At 40.8% G+C, this 19146-nt stretch overlaps 1 protein-coding gene across 12 annotated transcripts in view; it reads right to left on the bottom strand.

The window, feature by feature from the left end:
* Positions 1 to 19146, bottom strand: part of REEP1 (receptor accessory protein 1) — a 135852-nt gene that overhangs the window by 31520 nt on the left and 85186 nt on the right. For 8 of the 12 annotated variants that reach the window (XR_016315298.1, XM_089692303.1, XM_089692306.1 and 5 more), the window contains exons 6-7: positions 17613 to 17775; positions 1174 to 1202 (exon numbers count right to left, since the gene is read on the bottom strand). Coding sequence is in view for 11 of the 12 variants with exons in the window: in XM_089692303.1 (XP_089548429.1) it covers positions 1174 to 1202; positions 17613 to 17775 (192 nt within the window). In the remaining variant the exon portion in view is untranslated. Of the gene's footprint in view, positions 1 to 1173; positions 1203 to 8399; positions 8436 to 17612; positions 17776 to 19146 lie in introns of all 12 variants that reach the window. The other 4 variants (XM_089692304.1, XM_089692310.1, XM_089692305.1 and 1 more) reach the window with 2 other exon arrangements.

The raw sequence follows: 19146 nt of genomic DNA, 5'->3' as shown, positions 1-19146 counted from the left end.
GGACAACTTCCGCTTCCAATCACTTAGGCCATCGCAGCGGAAGTGGGAGCGAGTACCTGTCAAATTCGGGTGCCAAAGGTGCCAATCTTTAACGGGGAGTGGGGGACAAAGGCTTAAAGTGGAACTTCCCCTTTTGGGTGGAGCTCCGCTTTAAGTACCGGCTATTAGAAGACTTGTAGCTAGTCATTACATATAAGGCACCATAGATCTCTGTACCTTGCTCTTCAATAAAAACTCCTTGGACCTTAGCTAACAAGTCAACTTAGCTTTTGTTTAGGTCATTGATATAGAAAGTGCTGAAGCCAGAGACAGCTGAGTAACTTACATTTTCAAATGGATATTAGCAATGACAGCCTATATATTGCTGCATTTTGGGTTTACCCCTAATCCCACCAGACAATGCTTGAGCTTAGCAATAGGTCGTTCAGATACCCAAAACTATTGTGTTGCTCTTCGCATCACCAAAGGGGAATCTGACTGTGCAGCACTATCAGGAGGAAGAAAAGGATCCAAAGGTATCATCTGGTGTCCGCAATATTGGGGAAGGGTGATCATGTTTACATTTTATGGCAGGTTTGCTTTAAGTTGAAGTGTGAACAACTATTTTCAAAAGGAGACCCTTTAGATTTCCATGGGGGGCTGGTGCCTCACTCCCTAAGAAAATAAATGTCTGTGTGCCATTGTTTAGGGATTGTGCGGACACCCAAGAACCTTATTATGAGAAACTCTCTCTTTTCTTCAATTGTGAAAACTGGGATGCTTCAGACACCTGGTGCCCAACCTGCAGCCCAAGGGCCACGTGTGGCTCTTTGGTGTATGATGTGTGGCCCTCGAACCTCAGCAGTCTGTAGTGGAAACATTGATTAGGGTAATAGCATTGATCTCTACTAGCCTAACGTTCCCAGTTTCGTACTGCCTTCTGCAACATATCCCAGCCAAAAATGTAGCATGTCCATAAGTCTGCAGTTTTTGACAGTCCTCTCAAGCAACACATATTTTGAACATTATGTGTGGCCCTTTGGTGAGGTCAGGGGCCCACATTTCAGGCCTCTCTAGCTCATAAGTTGACAACCACTGCTACAGACTATCAATTGCAGCCCATCGTAGATTCCTTGTGAAACACTCAGAAAACAGTGCCAAAAACTTCAGCAAAGCATGCAGAATGACACTTACACGGACGCCCAAGGCCAGGATATTGTCACATACAGGGAAAAGAAAAACAGCAATGTTACAATTCCAGCTTCTTTCGGATCCACATGAAAAACTTCACCCACATAAATGTAACGTCTTTTATTTAGAAGGTCATAAAAACATTCTTTATTGTGTAGACAGCTTGATCAATTAATAAGCAAATCCTTACATTGCCTTCCTCTGGATCAACTGTGGGTATAGGATTCTAACTTTTTTTTTTTTAAATGCTTGAACTGGATGGACTTTTGTCTTTTTTCAGCCAGACTAACTATGTAACTATGTAACATTCTATTGCATGTGAGCTGCATGGGATGGCGTTCTCCAGTGCAACAAAAAACCCTGTCCACTGATTGGATGCCAGTGGGCATGGCTCAGAGGTGATTAAAGAAGGCTTATCCTTTAAGGCGTCATGCACCCAAACATATTTAACACCTTCCCGCCCGGCCTGTAGCATAATGATGTCCATGGGACACAGCGGATGACATATTACTACACCAGTGTCATGTGACCGCTGTGACCAATCACAGCAGATCACATGTCAATTGTATACAATGGATGGCTTCCTGCCATGCCATCCATTGTATACAATTGCGTTGTTAGCTGTGATTGGTCAAAGTAGTCACATGATACAGACAGGGCCAATCACAGCCCATCTGTATCATGTGATCAATTTTGCCTAATCACAGCTAATTACAACAAAAGACTGAATGAACCAGTTTCATTCAGTAACAATGATTGCAAATATCAATGAAATACATTGGTATTAGCAATCATAATGTGTTAAAAAAAAGAAAAATCCTGATCACCTGCCCAGAGTAGTTCAGTGTTACTATGGTAATATTGTATTGCTTTGGTCACAGTGTGTTAAAAAAAAAATAGTAAAAAAAAGAAAAAATAATGTAATAAAAAAATTGAAAAATTTGAAAAAAAAATACAAATTAAATTGTTATTATTATTTTTATTGTTTTCACCAAAGAAATGTAGCAGAATACATTCTGACCTAAATTTATGAAGAAATGTTATTTATTTGTAAAATGTTATAACAGAAATTAAGAAAAGTGCTTTTTTTCAAAAGTTTCAGGTGTTTTTTGTTTTTTTTTAGCAAAAAAATAAAAAACTCAGTGGTGATTAAATACCACCAAAAGAAAGCTCTATTTGTGTGAAGAAAATGATAAAAAGTTCATTTAGGTACAGCGTTCCATGACCGCACAATTGTCATTCAAAGTGCAACAGTGCTAAAAGCTGAAAATTGGCCTGGGCAGGAAGGGGGTAAAAGTGCCCGATATTGAAGTGATTAATTTACTAACAAATATGCTGAATCTTGCTACCAGAAGTTGGAAACTCATGGAGTGGTACATATACACGTTTATGTGCATTTATGGGCACAGTGTTTACAAGCCTAATTTTTTTTAATTTTTTATCTATAACTAGAATAGATTTCCGAGCGTATACATCTGCACTCATTGAAGGACACACTGGTGTCATGGGGCACATTGTGTTGAATTCCAACTCTCATACTTGTTAGACGAAGTGATTCACAATCAAGCATCAGCTCAGCTGTAACCCTTTGTACAACCTACTCCAGCCAATTAGATTGTAAGCTCTTATGAGCAGGGCCCTCTTAATCCTCCTATATTTTATTGTATTGTAACTGTACTGTCTCCCTTTAGACTACTGGTGCTATATAAGTTCTGAATAATAATAATGATAACATGCATGTACACTTAAAATATGCATACATGCTTGTCCAAATGCAAAATTTGGGTTTTATTCTTTTGTTTTGTTTACGTCCCTGAATGCAGTTCTTGAAAACAGATCTAAACACTACCCTGGGCATACTGACTATAATAGAGGTGCATTCAAATCCATAGAAAGAACACATGAACCTGAACATGACGTTTTCGGGGTCTGTGTGTATGAGCCCTTATAACTATTGCAATCTTGTTCTAACCCCACAAGCATCTGGTGATGAAGCTAGGAAAACATTTTTGTATTACCTGTTCCACATGGACATAACTGATTGAACAGTAAGGCTCCATGTACACTGCAGCTGATGAACTCAGGTTTAGGAGCTTTTTTGTGTTTTTTTCAGCAGCCCCTGAACTCTCCCTAATATTTTCCTATGTGTCCATGTACACATCGTCGTTTACAGGCAGTTGAGTTACAGTCGTTTTTTTGAACCCACCAAACTTGTGTTCAGGAGTAGATTTTATCAGCATTTTAAATGCCAAACACTTGTAACCGCGTGTAAACGTGGCTAACCGAGTTTATAAGCGTTTGCAAATTTTTTTTAACTCTTCCATTTCCAGATGATGTCCAGAACCTTTTTTCATCATGAAAAATGCATGCAAAGCGTTTTTTGTGTTGTTTCACATGACTGTCATATGCCTTTTTTATTATTATTATTATACAGTATTTATAAAGTGCCAATAGTTCGCTCAGCGCTGTACATTACAAAGGGGGACAGAACAAGTGACAAAACAATACCAATACAATGCAAAACATGAGGGGATTGAGGGCCCTGCTCTTTCGAGCTTACAATCTAGGAGTGCCTTTAAGTGTTTTCTTTATTTTGTTTCTGCTCCTCCTTTTCCTTTGGTTTAGTTAATGCTGTATAGATAGCCCACCCCTTTTCCCAGAAATGAATTGCAGCTTCTAGCCTCATGTCATGAAGCAGGACACATTATGATCTTTTGACCTATCGAATGTTCAATGGTGTAAGATTCTCTCAGTTTATGGAATAAACTTCACAAGAGCTACAAGATGTCTTATCGATTGAGTCACTGACTGTGGTATCCAGCTGAGGTTGACGTTATCGCTATCTCATCACAACTGTAAGTTACAGAGATCACACTATCAATGCATAGATTGGAGAGACAGAACACCCGGTACTCAAATGGACCTGGTACACCATACTTTGAGGTTTCACATGAAAGAAAATATGTTAGACACTGCTGCAATAATTTCTGCACAGAAATGAACTGTAACACATCCAAATACCACAAAAAAAAAATAAAAGACAGCTAATCTCAACAAATACTGCTCTCTCTGCTTCTGCTCTCTCTATTTCTCTCAAAATGTCTGAAATGGTTAATTTTTTTTACTGTTTTTCAGTGCATTCTGGGCATTTTGGAAGGTCTCCTGAGGTTATCTTTAAAAAACGCTTGTAAACGCAAACGCTCACAAACACGCATAAACGTGGTATGCAAACGCGGCTAAACAGATGATTTTTAACCTACATTTTCCAGCAGTCAGTTTCCATCGTTCAGAAGTGTCCCGTGTACATGGAGCCTAAGATGGAAAGACTAGTGGCGGCAGGAATATTATTTAGATAAGAAGAATTCTCCTGTATGGTCAGTGTGTTGTTTCATCCACATGTATTGCTATTGTTTCTTATCTAACAGCATGAAAAAGGCTGCATTATATGTGCACTGCAATCAGACCTACAAAGACTACTAACCCTAATACATAGATAACATTTCATGAATGACATATTGCAGAAGGAACATTGACATTGATTCTAAATTTAGCTAATGCTGTCCTGATACAATGTCATAAAGCAATATACTGAGAACTGGCCTCCATCCCAGGAAGCACTCAGTCTCGTCAGGCACTATATAGCATGACCTTCTCAATATGTTCTGCTGTAAATTTTCAATCACACAGACAAGGCTAGTCCTTTTTCCTACAACGGCTTTGCATTTTTTCAATTTGTGAAGACCTATTATCAATTTTATTTCTTCTCAAATTTACAATTTGGGATGGCTCACTTGACAATTAACCTAATGGATGTTCTATAGCGGTGATATGGCATAATCATCAGATGCATATTACCAGATGCTGCTGACAAACTTGGTGCAACTGGAGCTGTCGAATGGATCAGAGATACTTCCTGCTAGTCGTCATTTGTGTTGGTGGTCTCATTTTCACCAGTGTCATTGCACTTCATAGAGGGACGCTTTTCAATAAATTATTTTATTAATTGGTAATTATACAAATATAGTATGAAAGCCAAAACTTATCTTTTGGATAGTGTAGTTAAAGTGGTTGTAAAGCTCAGACATGAAATATGAACAAAGCATATCCCTCTATAGTGTGTATTTGTCTCAATCCAGAGCACTAAGTGTCATTTCTGTTTGCTGCTTCCTTCCTATGCTATCAACCTGAGTTACTTCTGACAAGTTTTCCTGACACCAAGAGAAAAATAGTGACAGGGGAGGTACCTCCAGCAGATTGACAGCCTCAGCTCTGTTCCTGTGAGCTGTGTGGAGGGGGGGGGGTGTCTCTTCCCTCCAATCAGTTCTCAGAGCTCTCCTCACTGAGCTCTGTAGGATTTCATTTCAGTTCCCCACCCCCTTTTTTTCTGAACTTTCCGACAAGCTTTATAAATGGACTTTGAATGGACGTAGAGAAGAGAAGACCGTGGACAGGTACAACCTATGTAGGAGGATTTGTTTCACCTCTGTATCATCTGAGGCAAGTGACTTTACTGGGTATATTTAAGGGTTTACAACCACTTTAAGGTTTAAAACCCCTGTCAGTTTTTTTCCTGTCTTCATCCTTTTGGGGAAATTTTGTTACACTTCATGTCCTAGAGATGCAACAGGAAGTGAGAGGAAATCTTTGAAAAGTGAGGGGGATTTCCCTCTTAGTTGTCTTTGGACCACATCATCATGTCCCCATTGAGGGATTTACCCGCACCTATTCTTTGCTTGACAAACATTTTGGTTTTCCTATCACTTTCTATCTTACTAACAATGGTCACCTAGAAAATAAAAACGGGTGAACTTATCAATTTGCCTATAGAGGATGCATACATTAATATAAAAAAAAAAAAAAGCTGACAAGGATTCTAACTCTTCCTAATTCTATTCAGATATTTAAAAAAAGAGAGTAAACTTAGCAATTGAACAGAGTTGCTATTTTCTCTAAGTTAGGTTGTGTCTGAGTTGTATGTGATCCTTTGCTGAGTACGCACATACAATGCTATACCTAATAACAAGGAGGGAAGTAGGAGTGTACTTCCTAAAGCCTGTGCTGTGTAACTTCCTCTCTGTCTCCAGTGTCCCTAATCACATTCCAATTTTGCAAAGGCAGGTTTGATTCTGATTATGTGGCTGAGAGACACATGTTAGTACTGACATTATTTTACGTCAGGCTTTCACTGTTTCATGTTAGAGGCAGTGAAAAGGGTGTTCCAGCATCACCAGCAGATGTGTTTCAGGATCGCCGGATAACAGACAAAAGGGAGAAGGGAGGCCTGGAGTACAACAGCAATGTTGGGATGAAAAGATCTAAACTACTAAGCAGCTAGGCTGTCTAGCCCTCTCAAGATTTACCCAAGAACACTCGAGTAAAAAAGTTTACATTTAGACATGCCTAGAGATACACTTTAGGCTTGTGAGGCATTACTGTATTTTATTATAAATCAGTTTTCTTATTCTTATTTCATTGTAAGACATTCTCATGCAATATTAAAGAGGTATTAAACAAAGTCTAAAAATGCAATATATTGCAGCTGACCAGTCTTTAGATGCCCCAAATTACATCACCAATCCTGTCTCCAAATATCCAATCTGCTCCTTCAACGACCTCCTGCTCTCTAGCTCCCTTCTCTCCTCCTCCCATGCTCATCTCCAGGACTTCTCCAGAGCCTCCCCATCCTCTGAAACTCTTTACCCCAATCTATCAGACTATCGCCTACTCTGCCCACTTTCAGGCGATCTCTGAAAACCTATCTCTTCAGGGAAGCCTATCCTGCCTTCAGCTAATAATGGAATCTTCTATTTCTCCTATCAGTCCATCCCCCACAGTTATTACCTTTTGTACCACCAGCCCCTCCCTCTTAGATTGTAAGCTCCAAGGAGCAGGGCCCTCCTAACCCTCTTGTATTGAACTGTATTGTTGCTGTATTACCTTAGATTGTACGCCCCTTGAGGGTTAGGGACTGATGTGAATGTACAATATATATATGTAAAGCGCTGCGTAAATTGATGGCGCTATATAAGTACCTGAAATAAATAAATAAATATTGTCTCCCTTTATATTGTAAAGCGTTGAGCGCTATATAAATCCTGTATAATAATAATAATAATAATGTGGTGGCTGCAATCATTTTCTTTTTTCAGGCTTTTTTCCTCTGTTTTCACTTGATGATCTGGGAAATCACACACCTGCTGTGTCTCCACTCTGGATGAAGGAGCACAGGGGACACCTTTGGACAGTAGCGTTGTTAATCGGGGGGAGGGGAGTGTTAGGTGGGCTAGCAGATTTAAATACGTGAACTCCAGTTACAGCAAGCAGTTTTTTTTTTCTTTTGGGATAAAGGTTTTACAAAAATAAACAAAAAGCTGACCATTGTAAGCATCCCATGTCAGTAGTAAATGGTTTGTTTCAACCCTGTAACTGCTACATCTGCAGGACAGCTTGAAATGTAACAGACTTACTGGCCAGATCACCAGGTAAAAAAAAAAAAAAAAAAGAACGAAAGCCTAAAAAAGAAAACAAATGCACTCGTCATATCTAAGAACTGGTAAGCTGCAGTATAAAATGTGTGCTTTTGGGTTTAATACCACTTTAACACCTGAACATTGGAAAAAAGTGCACTCCAACTGTGTATTAGGAATAAGGAATCTATGAAGACCATAATGAGGTTAGTCATGGGTCTACACCCCTGCCTAAAATAGTACTGGTATCTTGACTAACACTGCTAAGCTCATATTGGACAGTAGAGGGCACATTATCCCATTGATAGTCATACCAGACTGCAGGCAGACAGCTCCAACACATTACTACAATCCCCCTTGAAGAGCACAGAAAATCTTCATGCAGGAAAAAGCCACAATGCTGTCATGTTGCTCTGCTCTACAGGTAGCTTCTAGATCTATGGTTAGTAATGAAGTGTGATCAGGGGCGGACTGACCACTAATGGGGCCCCCAGGCAATAGGGGATCATGGGGCCCATGTGTCCTTGCCCAAACTCAAAAGAGCCTATGAAAAAGGTAACAGGGGCATCTCATGGGGCCCCCTACTGACCCCGGGCCCCTCGGGCAGTGCCCGAGTTTCCAAATGGTCAGTCCGCCCCTGAGTGTGATCCAGAATGGGGTCACTAGTATAATTATTTCTTTGCACACAAATGATTATCATTCCAAGAGAAAGCAAGTCTTAGCTATTAGGAGAAAAGCCTTGGATGGAGCCATTACACTCACCTCGCAGGACTTTGCCAGGAGAACAGCATGTACACACTGCAAAAAGGGGCCAACGTTATACGAGGGTATGGAATTATTATACATCGCTCAGACACAAAGTAATTCTACTCTTTGTTTCCCATCTGTGTTTTCAGTAACAGAATTTTTCTGCAGGTTGGGAGTGGGAACATGGTCCGAATGATGAAAGTTGTTTTAATGGATGTTTCCATACCTAACACCGTATTTATCTGGGTCAAATGTTGACCTTCAAAACACAAACTACGCTATAAAAAATAAAAAGTGCCCAAAAATAAATTAAACAAATAATCTGCTGCCACATTTCATTATAAAAACCCAATCACATCATATTTTGTCATTCAAAAATATTAGTGCGGCGCTCTGTAAATAATAAAGTGATAAACAACAAAAGAGTCCATATATTAAATTAAAGTCCTTCCGTAGTCACCATGTGAATTAACCACTTTCTGTCTGGCCGTTGTATATAAACGGCCGGACAGTGGCAGTGCAGGGGCAGGTGGCCGTTTATAAACGGCCTCCCCGTCCCCTGCTTGTGCGCACTCCCTGGGAGCGCGCAGCACCACGATCCGGTGCCCGCTGTGTCCTCCGATTGTCGTATGGGACCTCTGTGCGAGGTCCCGATCATGTGATCACTGATTGGCCAATCAGTGATCACATGCAGAGTAATAAGCAAGATGTCACTTCTGACATCATTGCTTACTACATGTGAAATCTGTGAATGATCACAGAGGTCACATGGTACAAGGCTATTCACAACTGCCTTGTACCATGTGACAAGCTGTGACTAATCACAGCTCACACAGTATTTCTCAATGGCTGCAAGAAAACAGCCAGAGAAAAGGAGAAATGATTGCTTTTACAGCCTTTAAGGGTATAAAAGTAATCAGTGTAAAAAAAAAAAAAAAAAAAAAAAAATTCTTCATCACCCCCACAAGTAGTACAGTGTCACCATGGTGACGCTGTATTGCTAGGGTGACAGTATGTAAAAAAACCCATAAATAATAATATAAAAAAATAAAATAAAAATGTAAAAAAAAAATTTATTTAAATTATAATTTTTATAATTATAAACTAATTTTGATTATTTTGTTTTACTAAAAAGATAACTGAATAAATTTTGGGCAAGATTTACGATGAAATATTTACTTGAATAATTGTATAAGAAAAACACTTTTTTTCACAATTTTTGGACTTTCATTTATATAGCAAAAAAAATTAAAATCCCATTGGTGAATAAATACCACCACAATAATGGGTACAGTGTTGCATGACCGCGCAATTGTCATTCAAAGTGTGATAGCGCTGAAAGCTGAAAATTGGCCTGGGCAGGAAGGGGGTAAAAGTGTCCGGAACTTGAAGTGGTTAAATCAAGGTTGCAAAAAATCACCACGTGAATGTTCAAATAATTTCTCCAATGCGCTGTGCTCCCCCTTCAGGTGTGCACTCACCAGAATTATTTGCCTTCCATTCTCATGGTTGGCAAATGCGCTTTTATATATATGTATTCCTCCAGAGGAAAGATGATTTCTTAGGTCACAAAACGATTCCTCCTAGAAATGATTCAATTTCTCCAATATATTATTGCCTCTGATGGTAACTTGCCACAAACATCACATAAAAGGAAAAAGATAGAGACCCGAATTGGTGCAGTACCATTTAAAATCATTTAATCTGTGCCCGAGAATCTCACTTACAAGATGATTGAATAAAACAAGCCCAAAGATATGAAAATATCCGTGTATCGGTAGTATCAGAGAGTGAAGACCGCACAATGCTCTCACCACTGCCGGTCCTCCCTCGCTCTCGGACAGTCCCGCGTCACTTCCGGTTTCAACGCTCGTCACTTCCGGTTACCGCTTAGCCAATGTTGACGCGTTTCGGCACTTCCGGACTTAATCATAGGGAGTCTCCTGCAGAATCGGATCGCATGTGTGGGAGGTGTCTGTTGTCTTGCAGAAGAGATCAGCAAAAACACAGCAGAAACACATCAAAAGCGCAAGCACTGCCTTTTTGATGCACTTCCATTTAAGTCTATGGAATCCATAACTCATCCTGCTGTGGGGAAAAAAAAGTCCCTGACTCTTTGCGAAAAATGCACCGATGGAAAACGCACAGATGTGAAAATGACCCGTAGGAAACCATGTTAAATGAACTTTAGTGTGTTTCTGCAAAACCGAAAACACACTGAAAAAGCGCATAGGTGTGAACCAGGCCTAAGAGGAACTACAGAGGACAGCAAGAAGGTTCCCAATGATCCTGATTACAACATCCACCTGGACAAAAGCTGCGACTAATCCAACAGGGTGTCACCCTTACTGAAGTCATGGACCCAGCACTACTAGTGGCAATACTTATCTTATTACAGTAATACAGGTGTACCTCGGTTTATGAACGTCTCGATTAACGTCATTTTTGGTTTACGAATGAAAATCCATTGAAAATAATGCCTTGGTTTATGAATTTTTTTCGCAATATGAACTGATTAGTTGGTTTTCAGTGCATTTACTAATTTTTTTTTAGCATGTCCCTGTACAGTGCTATGCCTTTAAAGTGCACTTTATAAAGAGTTTTGAACAGATAAGACTTTTTTTGACTTTTTTCTGACCTCTGGAACAGATTAATTGGTTTTCAATGCATTTACGAATTTTTTTCGCAATAGGAACGGATTAATTGGTTTTCAATGCATTTACAAATTAATTTTTAATCATGTACCTGTACAGTATTTATGCCTTTAAAGTGCACTTTATAAAGAGTTTTGAACAGATAAGACTTTTTGTTTACTTTTTTTCTGACCTCCGGAATGGATTAATTGGTTTTCAGTGCATTCCTATGGGAAAGCGCGTTTCGGTTTACAAATTGTTTTCGCAATACAAATAGATTCATTGGTTTTTAATGCAATTACAATTTTTTTTTAATTATGTCCCTGCACAGTACTATGCCTTTAAAGTGCACTTTATACAGAGTTTTGAACAGATAAAGACTTTTTTTATTAAACTTTTTTCTGACCTCCAGAACGGATTTGTTGGTTTTCAATGCATTTCCAATTTTTTTTGCAATACGAACGGATTAATTAGTTTTCAATACATTTATTAATTTTTTTTAAATTATATCCCTGTACAGTACTATGCCTTTAAAGTGCACATTATAAAGACTTTTGAACAGATAAAAGACTTTTTTTTTACTCTTTTCTCTGGAACAGATTAATTGGTTTTTATCCACTAGCCTACAGGGCACTTATACCCCCTTGCTGCCCAGGCCAATTTTCAGCTTTCAGTACTGTCACACTTTGAATGACAATTGCGCGGTCATGCAACACTGTACCAATCAATTTTTTTGTGACAGATAGAGCTTTATTTTGGTGGTATTTAATCACCTCTGGGATTTTTATTTTTTCTTAAACAAACCAAAAGCCACTGAAAATTTTGAAAAAAAAAAAAAGTTTTTTCGTAGTTTTTGTTATACAATTTTGTAAATAAGTGATTTTTCTCCTTCACTGATGTGCACTAATGAGGTTGTAGTGATGGGCAATGATAGGTGGAACTGATGGGCACTGATGAGAAGGCACTGGTAGGTGGCACTGATGGGCATTGACAGGCATTGCTGATGGGCACTGAAAGGCAGCAATCATATGGCACTGATAGGCGGCACTGACTGGGACTGTTAGGTGGCACTAACTGGCACTGTTAGGCGGCACTGACTGGCACTGTTAGGCGGCACTGTTAGGCAGCACTGACGGGCACTGATAGGCGGCACTGATGCACACTGATAGACAGCACTGACTGGCACTGATAGGCGGCACTGACTGGCACTGATAGGTGGCACTGATTGGCAGCACTGATAGGTGCTACTGATGGGTGACACTGAAAGGCAGCTCAGATGGGCACTGATATGTGGCATTGATGTGCACCGGTAGGCACTGAAATGTGGCACTGATGGGCACTGGCAGGTGGCATGGATGAGCACAGACAGGTGGCACTGATGGACACTGACAGGTGGCGCTGCTGGGGCTACACTGATCATCAGTGCTCTGATGATCAGTGTACATGTCCCCTCTGAGGAATGCCGATTACCGGCTCTCCTCTCCTCTGTCAGCGTGACAGCTCGTGAGGAGAGAAATGCCGATAACCAGCATTTCCCTGTTTACATGTGATCAGCTGTGATTGGAAACAGCTAATCACATGACCGAGCCGACATCTTTGGCTCTTTCCGATGTTCGGTGATCCGCTGTGTCTGAGGGACACAGTGCACCGTCGATCGCCACGCTGCGTGGTCCCGGAGCCGTGCATGCGCGGTTAGAATGGGAGGACGTCATATGACGTCCTCCCAGAACGAGAGAACCGCCTTGTGCCCGTCATTGTACTATATGGCGGGCAAGAGGCGGTTAATGCATTCCTATGGGAAACTGCATTTCAGTTTACAAATTTTTTGCAATACGAAAAGTCCCGCAGAACGCATTAAATTTGTAAACCGAGGTACACCAGTACTAGTGAATAGATGCAATTACCTTTTACAGAAATGTAATATATGATTAGTACAGTCATCCAATGAAGTGACCACCACAATGAGATAATCAGCAGTCATACTATCACATGCATACAGGACAAAGCTTGCATTCTCTATGACTAAGTGACAAATGACAGAGAATAAAGTCGTCTATCCTACAAACAGTTCTGTGTCCCCACTGTAATTATGTTCTCCCCTTTCTGCTGTGTACAATACTGCTATTATTCATATGTATTCTGGTAATGTGGGGGAGACACATTTACATATAATGACCTCATGGACTAAGCCCCAGTGATCAATACTGAAACCATTGTAGCTTCAAAGAGAGAGAACTAACAGCAAGTTGGTTTTCCAAAACTTACTAAACACAGTGCTGGCCATCTTCTCTTGCCTCTGATGAAAAACATAAGACCACCCAAGGTTTCATGCACACAGACACACGAGGCTTTACAATGTCAATTTTGGGCACTTGTCCGCACGCAGGAAACACAGCTTCCCATAGCAATACATGGCTGCATGCTAGCTGCACACAATTTGCACAAACTCACACACATAAATAAATCTATAACCGTAGGTTCACATCTGTGCGGGTGGTGCCGCTGCGGATCCGCACGAAAATCCGTGCAGCCGCACCACCCGCACAGAGAAATGCGGACCCGCAGGCAGGTGCCATTAGTTCTCATGTCAGGCCACCTGCACTGGAAAACGCAACCGTACTGGGAACCAAGGTTCTTGCATGGGCTGCGTTTTCAGAAGAACAGGGACTTCTTCTCTGAGTGTCATGGGGCACGGGAGTCCATTCAAATGAATAGGCTCTTGTGCCCGCGCAAAACACGGCATGCACGGCCGCATATATGTGAACCAGGGCTCAATGTCAGCCTACAGTATGTGTTCATGCACACATACAGGCATTCAAAGGCAACACAAAGAAAAATATATATAGAGCATTCAGGAGCAGCAGCGTTTTGGCAAAAAAAAAACACTTGATGCACTTAAATGTATGTAAGCATGCAATAATGCAAGGCGCGTTTAGTGACTGTGGTGTCCGTTTATGACACACAGAATAGCTGAGATTCAGAGGATCACAGCTATTCTCTGGTCATTCACAGTTTATGACACTCAGGAGAATATGTTCAGCCCTTCTCTGGAGATCTGTGTTCTCCCTCCAGATTCTCCAGCCCAGAGCTGGAGAATCGGAGGGACCGAAAACTAAGCAGAGATAATTTACCTCTGCTTAGTAAACTGATCTTTTACTGTAATCTCGCGAGATTATAGTAAAATCAGCCGTTTACCAGCGTTTGTAGACCGTTCTCCCTTCGTTTGGAGAACTGATCTACATATGCTTCATAAACGGCATTTACAGGAGAACTGTATTCTCCGAGAATACCGGAGAACTGAGCAGCGATCTATTACTGCTGGTTCATAAACGGACACCTGTGTGTTAATTCATTTCAATGGCCAGACAAAATTATTATTCAGGTCAATGAAATGAAGTAATACCCAAGCGTTTGACGTGCCTAATCGGGTTTACAAAAATGCGGCTTTAGGTGCATTTCTGATGCAGTTTTTCTCTTGCCAGGTGTAAGGCGTTAAAGAGAGCTGGGCAAACGCCCAGAGTGCATGAGGCCATAAAATAAGTGGTTCCTGCTTCTCCGCTCTATTGCTACTTTTGAGCCATGCACAGGTTTACTTTAAGGCCTCATGCACACAGGGTGTTTTTGAAGCCACTTTTAGGGGCCTCAAGCGATTTTTTTTTTTTTGCTTCCAAATGGCCCTCTATGTTATTCTATATGTCCATGCACCCATAGACTTGTAGAAGCATTTAGTATCAGTAGCGTTTGCCAGCAGGAAAAAAACCTAGGGCCAGTGCGCCCAGCAGCAGCAGCATTTTGGCAGAAAAAAACGATTGACGCGGCTCCATGCGTCTAAACGCTAAGCGTGTTTAACGCTTGAGCGTTAATTAATTTCCATGGCCAGAATAAATTATCATTCTGGCCAATCAAATGAATTAACGCCCAAGCGCTTGATGCTTGTAAACGCGCCTTGTAAAATCTTTAGATACTTTTACAAGCGTCAGGCGTTTTTTTTCTGCAAAAACGCTGCTGCCACGAGGACAGCTTCTAGGAGAGTTTTTTTAAACACACATCAGACCTAAGTATGTACTACGCAAAATAATAACCACCAGTTCATTCCTTTAAGAACAAAAAGGAAACTGTTGGAATTGAAATACAGAAATTACTGTAGTAAACTTTTTTTTTAAAGTGTAACCTCTTTTCTGTATTACGGATAAAGTCAACTAACTGGAACAAATATGGTCTCTTCACCTGCTTGCTTATTGCAATGACTAGTGACTAGCTTGGATGAACATAACCTCTAAGCTTGCACCTTTAAAAAGACATTAGCAATGCCACATCCCATATGTTTATATTGGCCAACTTCCTTTCACAAAATATGCAATGACACAAAACAGCAGCCATTGTTGCTTTATTTTAAGTGCCTATAATTGGGGCCAAGGTATAAACATTCAAATATTTACAGATTCTTAACCAGAAAGTATGCAGGCTCTCCTGACCTTTGTAGCTGCAGGCACTGTGGGGAAATTCATGCTCAAGGTTTGCAGAAAACACAATCAAGTTTTTATCTCAGCCAGCTCTGCAATCTTTTGTCCCCTACCAGTAGTGACTCAACGTCAGCATTTCCAGGTCACTCCTCAGTACCTAAGTTCCCATTGCCCTTCTTCCAGCAGTGACTGAGCAGCTCAGCAACCAACTCCCCCTTCCCAGCTCAACTCCCTCCGCTACCCTCCCAGCTGTGATTTAACAGCTCACACCCTTCCTACCCCCAGAAGGGGCTCAATAACTCAACCAACATTGATAGAATAATGCAAATACATTATCTACATCACAGCACTTACACTCCATTACGGTTATTTTGTATGTGTAGAAGTGACTGTGCGTAAGTCATAAATGTAAATCATTCGAAGGCAAATTTTTGCGCATGGTTTGGGAATGCCTAAAGGTTAGGCCACAGGTGACAAAGTTTATGGCGGATAAATTTCGCTTCCCTAACATCTGCAACCCTCTTCTCTGTTTGCTGGGCATCATTGAAGATGAGGAAATTCGTAATGCTACAAAACTATTTATTAGACTCCTCTTCTTTGAAAACGTATTGCTAGAAGGTGGATTTTTGAAGAAACTCTTACTCTTGTTATGTGAAGAGGGTTGGTTAATGTTGCTCCACCATTTTATAGAATGACGTATGAGGCACATGGATGTCCCACAAAATTTACGAACTATGTTTCCACTGGGAGGATTCTCCATCGACTATAGAAGAGGTTTTGGATGAGTAAAGAACCCTGGTTGCTGTTTTATGAGGGGGTGGCGGGAAAGTGTGGTGGATTCTTCATTAATTACCTGTATGGTGTAATTTGCACTCCAATGGTCCTGATGGACAGTAATGTCTATACTGCTGCTTTTATTTTCTTCCTCTTACTTTTCTTATTGAAAAGTTTAAAATTTCTTTGCTAGACTAGGGTTAAGTACTGATACCTGGCTTAGTTCCACATTCCATCATGTGGATCTTTACAATGGTCGTTGCTGAGATTGCATGTTTAACTATGGACCCTTGTTATATGCTATGTATAGCTCTGATATGAGCCATGCATGTAATCTGATATTTTGTTGTCTGGCAACAAAAATTAAGAAAAAAAAAACTCAACCAACTCTGCTCCCCCTCCCAGCAGTGACTCAGCAGATCACCTCCTTCTTCTTTCCTCTGAGCACTCACCCTGGGGAGGAGAATAAGCTGAGCTGTTGAGAGATCCAACTTAGGCAATTTCAGTTCTTCTGCTTTGAGGATGAATTCCCCCACAGTGCCTGTAGCTACAGAGCTCACTGGGGGCTCTAATTAAGAATATGCAAATACTTAAATATCCACAGCCTGAATATCATACCAGCCATCTTTGCACTCTCTCCTAAATCCAACAAGGCCTCTTGGCACAGCTGAAATCCTTGTGACTTTTGGAAGACAGGTTCAAGTGAAAGAATCTATTTTTGTCAGTACGTACAGTTTAACCAGAATATTTCTTCAAGAATGTATCTGTAAATTTAGGACTATTTATGTACAGTAGCAGTGTAGATTGATGTGTCTGGTTGGAACAACTTTCCTCATAAATCTGCATGCTGGTCTTAGATTGAGTGAAACAAACTTGTCAGTTGTAAGCTACATAGTTTGTGTATTGTTGAAAATGGCAGTTTGTGAATCCAGTGTGATCCAGTGACATGTAGGACATCATTAGGTGAGAGGTTGACACGGTGGACAAATGTGAAACCAGTGTGATCACAATGACACGTAGGACATCATTAGGTGAAAGGGTGACATTGTGGACAAATGTGAAACCAGTGTGATCACAATGACACGTAGGACATCATTAGGTGAGAGGGTGACATGGTGGACAACTGTGAATCCAGTGTGATCACAGTGACATGTAGGAACACCATTAGGTGAGAGGGTGACATGGTGGACAAATGTGAATTCAGTGTGATCACAGTGACACCTAGGACATCATTAGGTGAGAGGGTGACACGGTGGACAAATGTGAATCCAGTGTGATCACAGTGACACATAGGACATCATTAGGTGAGAGGGTGACATGGTGGACAAGGACAACGTTTTTATGACATCTCCACCAACCTGATGGCTCGCTGCCCTGGGTTGAACTCCGGGATAATTTAGACTTAGTGGTTTTGCTTGTTGTGCGTGGCGTGACCGGAGACGGTGACGGGCTTTCACCCCGAATGCTGGACAGGTCTTGCATGCTGAAACTCCTCAGTCTTTCTGACAGCGCCCCCTGTCCCTGGAAGAAGGTAAACAACATTGCTTAGTTTAAAATGATCCATTTTTTCTGTGCTGGCTTTTAACGGCAAGTAAACATAAAACAAAAGTTAACGTAAGCAAAAGAGATACTAACAAAGTGACAGCTACTGCTCAGTTTTTTAATACAGCAAGTATATAAGAAGCATTTTAAAGATTTAAAACTGAATTTCAGAGGATTTTCTGTTTTAATAAAGTGATCACAAAAATGTTTTAAAATGTTCACATCTATATTCATTATTCATCAGTGTTACAATAAAGCATAGTATTCACTTGGATAACATCTATTAAGCCAAGCTTTTCAGCCTGGACATATAACACTCCAACAATACAAATTACACACATAAAGGTAAAACCCCACACATCAGGCCCCCTTCACAAGGCCATTCCATTCAGGTCCACCTGTCAGTTTTTCAGGCGGACCTAACTGGACAGTCTATTCATCCCTAAAGACCAATGGTCAGCTAAAAAAGAAATACAGAAGGAATCCATTCTCCGTCCACAGCCCTGGCCAAACTTTTTGAGAATGACACAGATAGTACTTTACCTGCAAGGAAAAATGCATACATCATTGGTTTGCACAAAAAGGGATTGACAGGCAAGGGTATTGCTGCTACTAAGATTGCACCTATATCAGCCATTTATTGGATCATCAAGAACTTAAAGGAGAGAGGTTCAATTGTTGTGAAGAAGGCTTCAGGGTGCCCAAGAACCCAGGACAGCTTCCTAAAGTTGATTCAGCTGTGGGATCGGGGCACCACCATTGCAGAGCTTGCTCAGGAATGGCAGCAGGCAGGAGTGAGTGCATCTGCACACACAGTGAGGAGAAGACTTTTGGGGATGGCCTGGTGTCAAGAAGGGCAGCAAAGAAGCCACTTCTCTCCAGGGAAAACATCAGGGACAGACTGATATTTTGCAAAAGGTAGACTGCTGAGGAATGGGGTAAAGTTATTTTCTCTGATGAATCCCCTTTCTGATTGTTTAGGGCATCCGGAGAAAAACCTTGTCTGGAGAAGAAAAGGTGAGCGTACCATCAGTCCTGTGTCATTCCATAAGTAAAATATCCTGAGACCATTCATGTGTGGGGTTGCCTCTCAGCCAAGGGAATGAGCTTGCTCACAATTTTGCCTAAGAACACAACCATGAATAAAGAACAAAAACATCCTCAGAGAGCAACTTCTCCCAACCATCCAAGAACAGTTTGGTGATGAACAATGCCTTTTCAAGCATGATGGAGCACCTTGCCAAAAGGCAAAAGTGAAAACTAAGTGGCTTGGGGAACAAAACATCAACATTTTGGGTCCTTGGCCAAGAAACTCCCCAGACCTTAATCTCATTGAGAAATTGTTGTCAA

Source organism: Staurois parvus, unplaced genomic scaffold (assembly GCF_062004578.1).
Source record: "Staurois parvus isolate SC_StPar_1 unplaced genomic scaffold, SC_StPar_1.0 ptg000581l, whole genome shotgun sequence".
Classification (NCBI taxonomy): domain Eukaryota; kingdom Metazoa; phylum Chordata; class Amphibia; order Anura; family Ranidae; genus Staurois; species Staurois parvus.
This window is presented reverse-complemented; position numbering and strand designations above follow the sequence as displayed.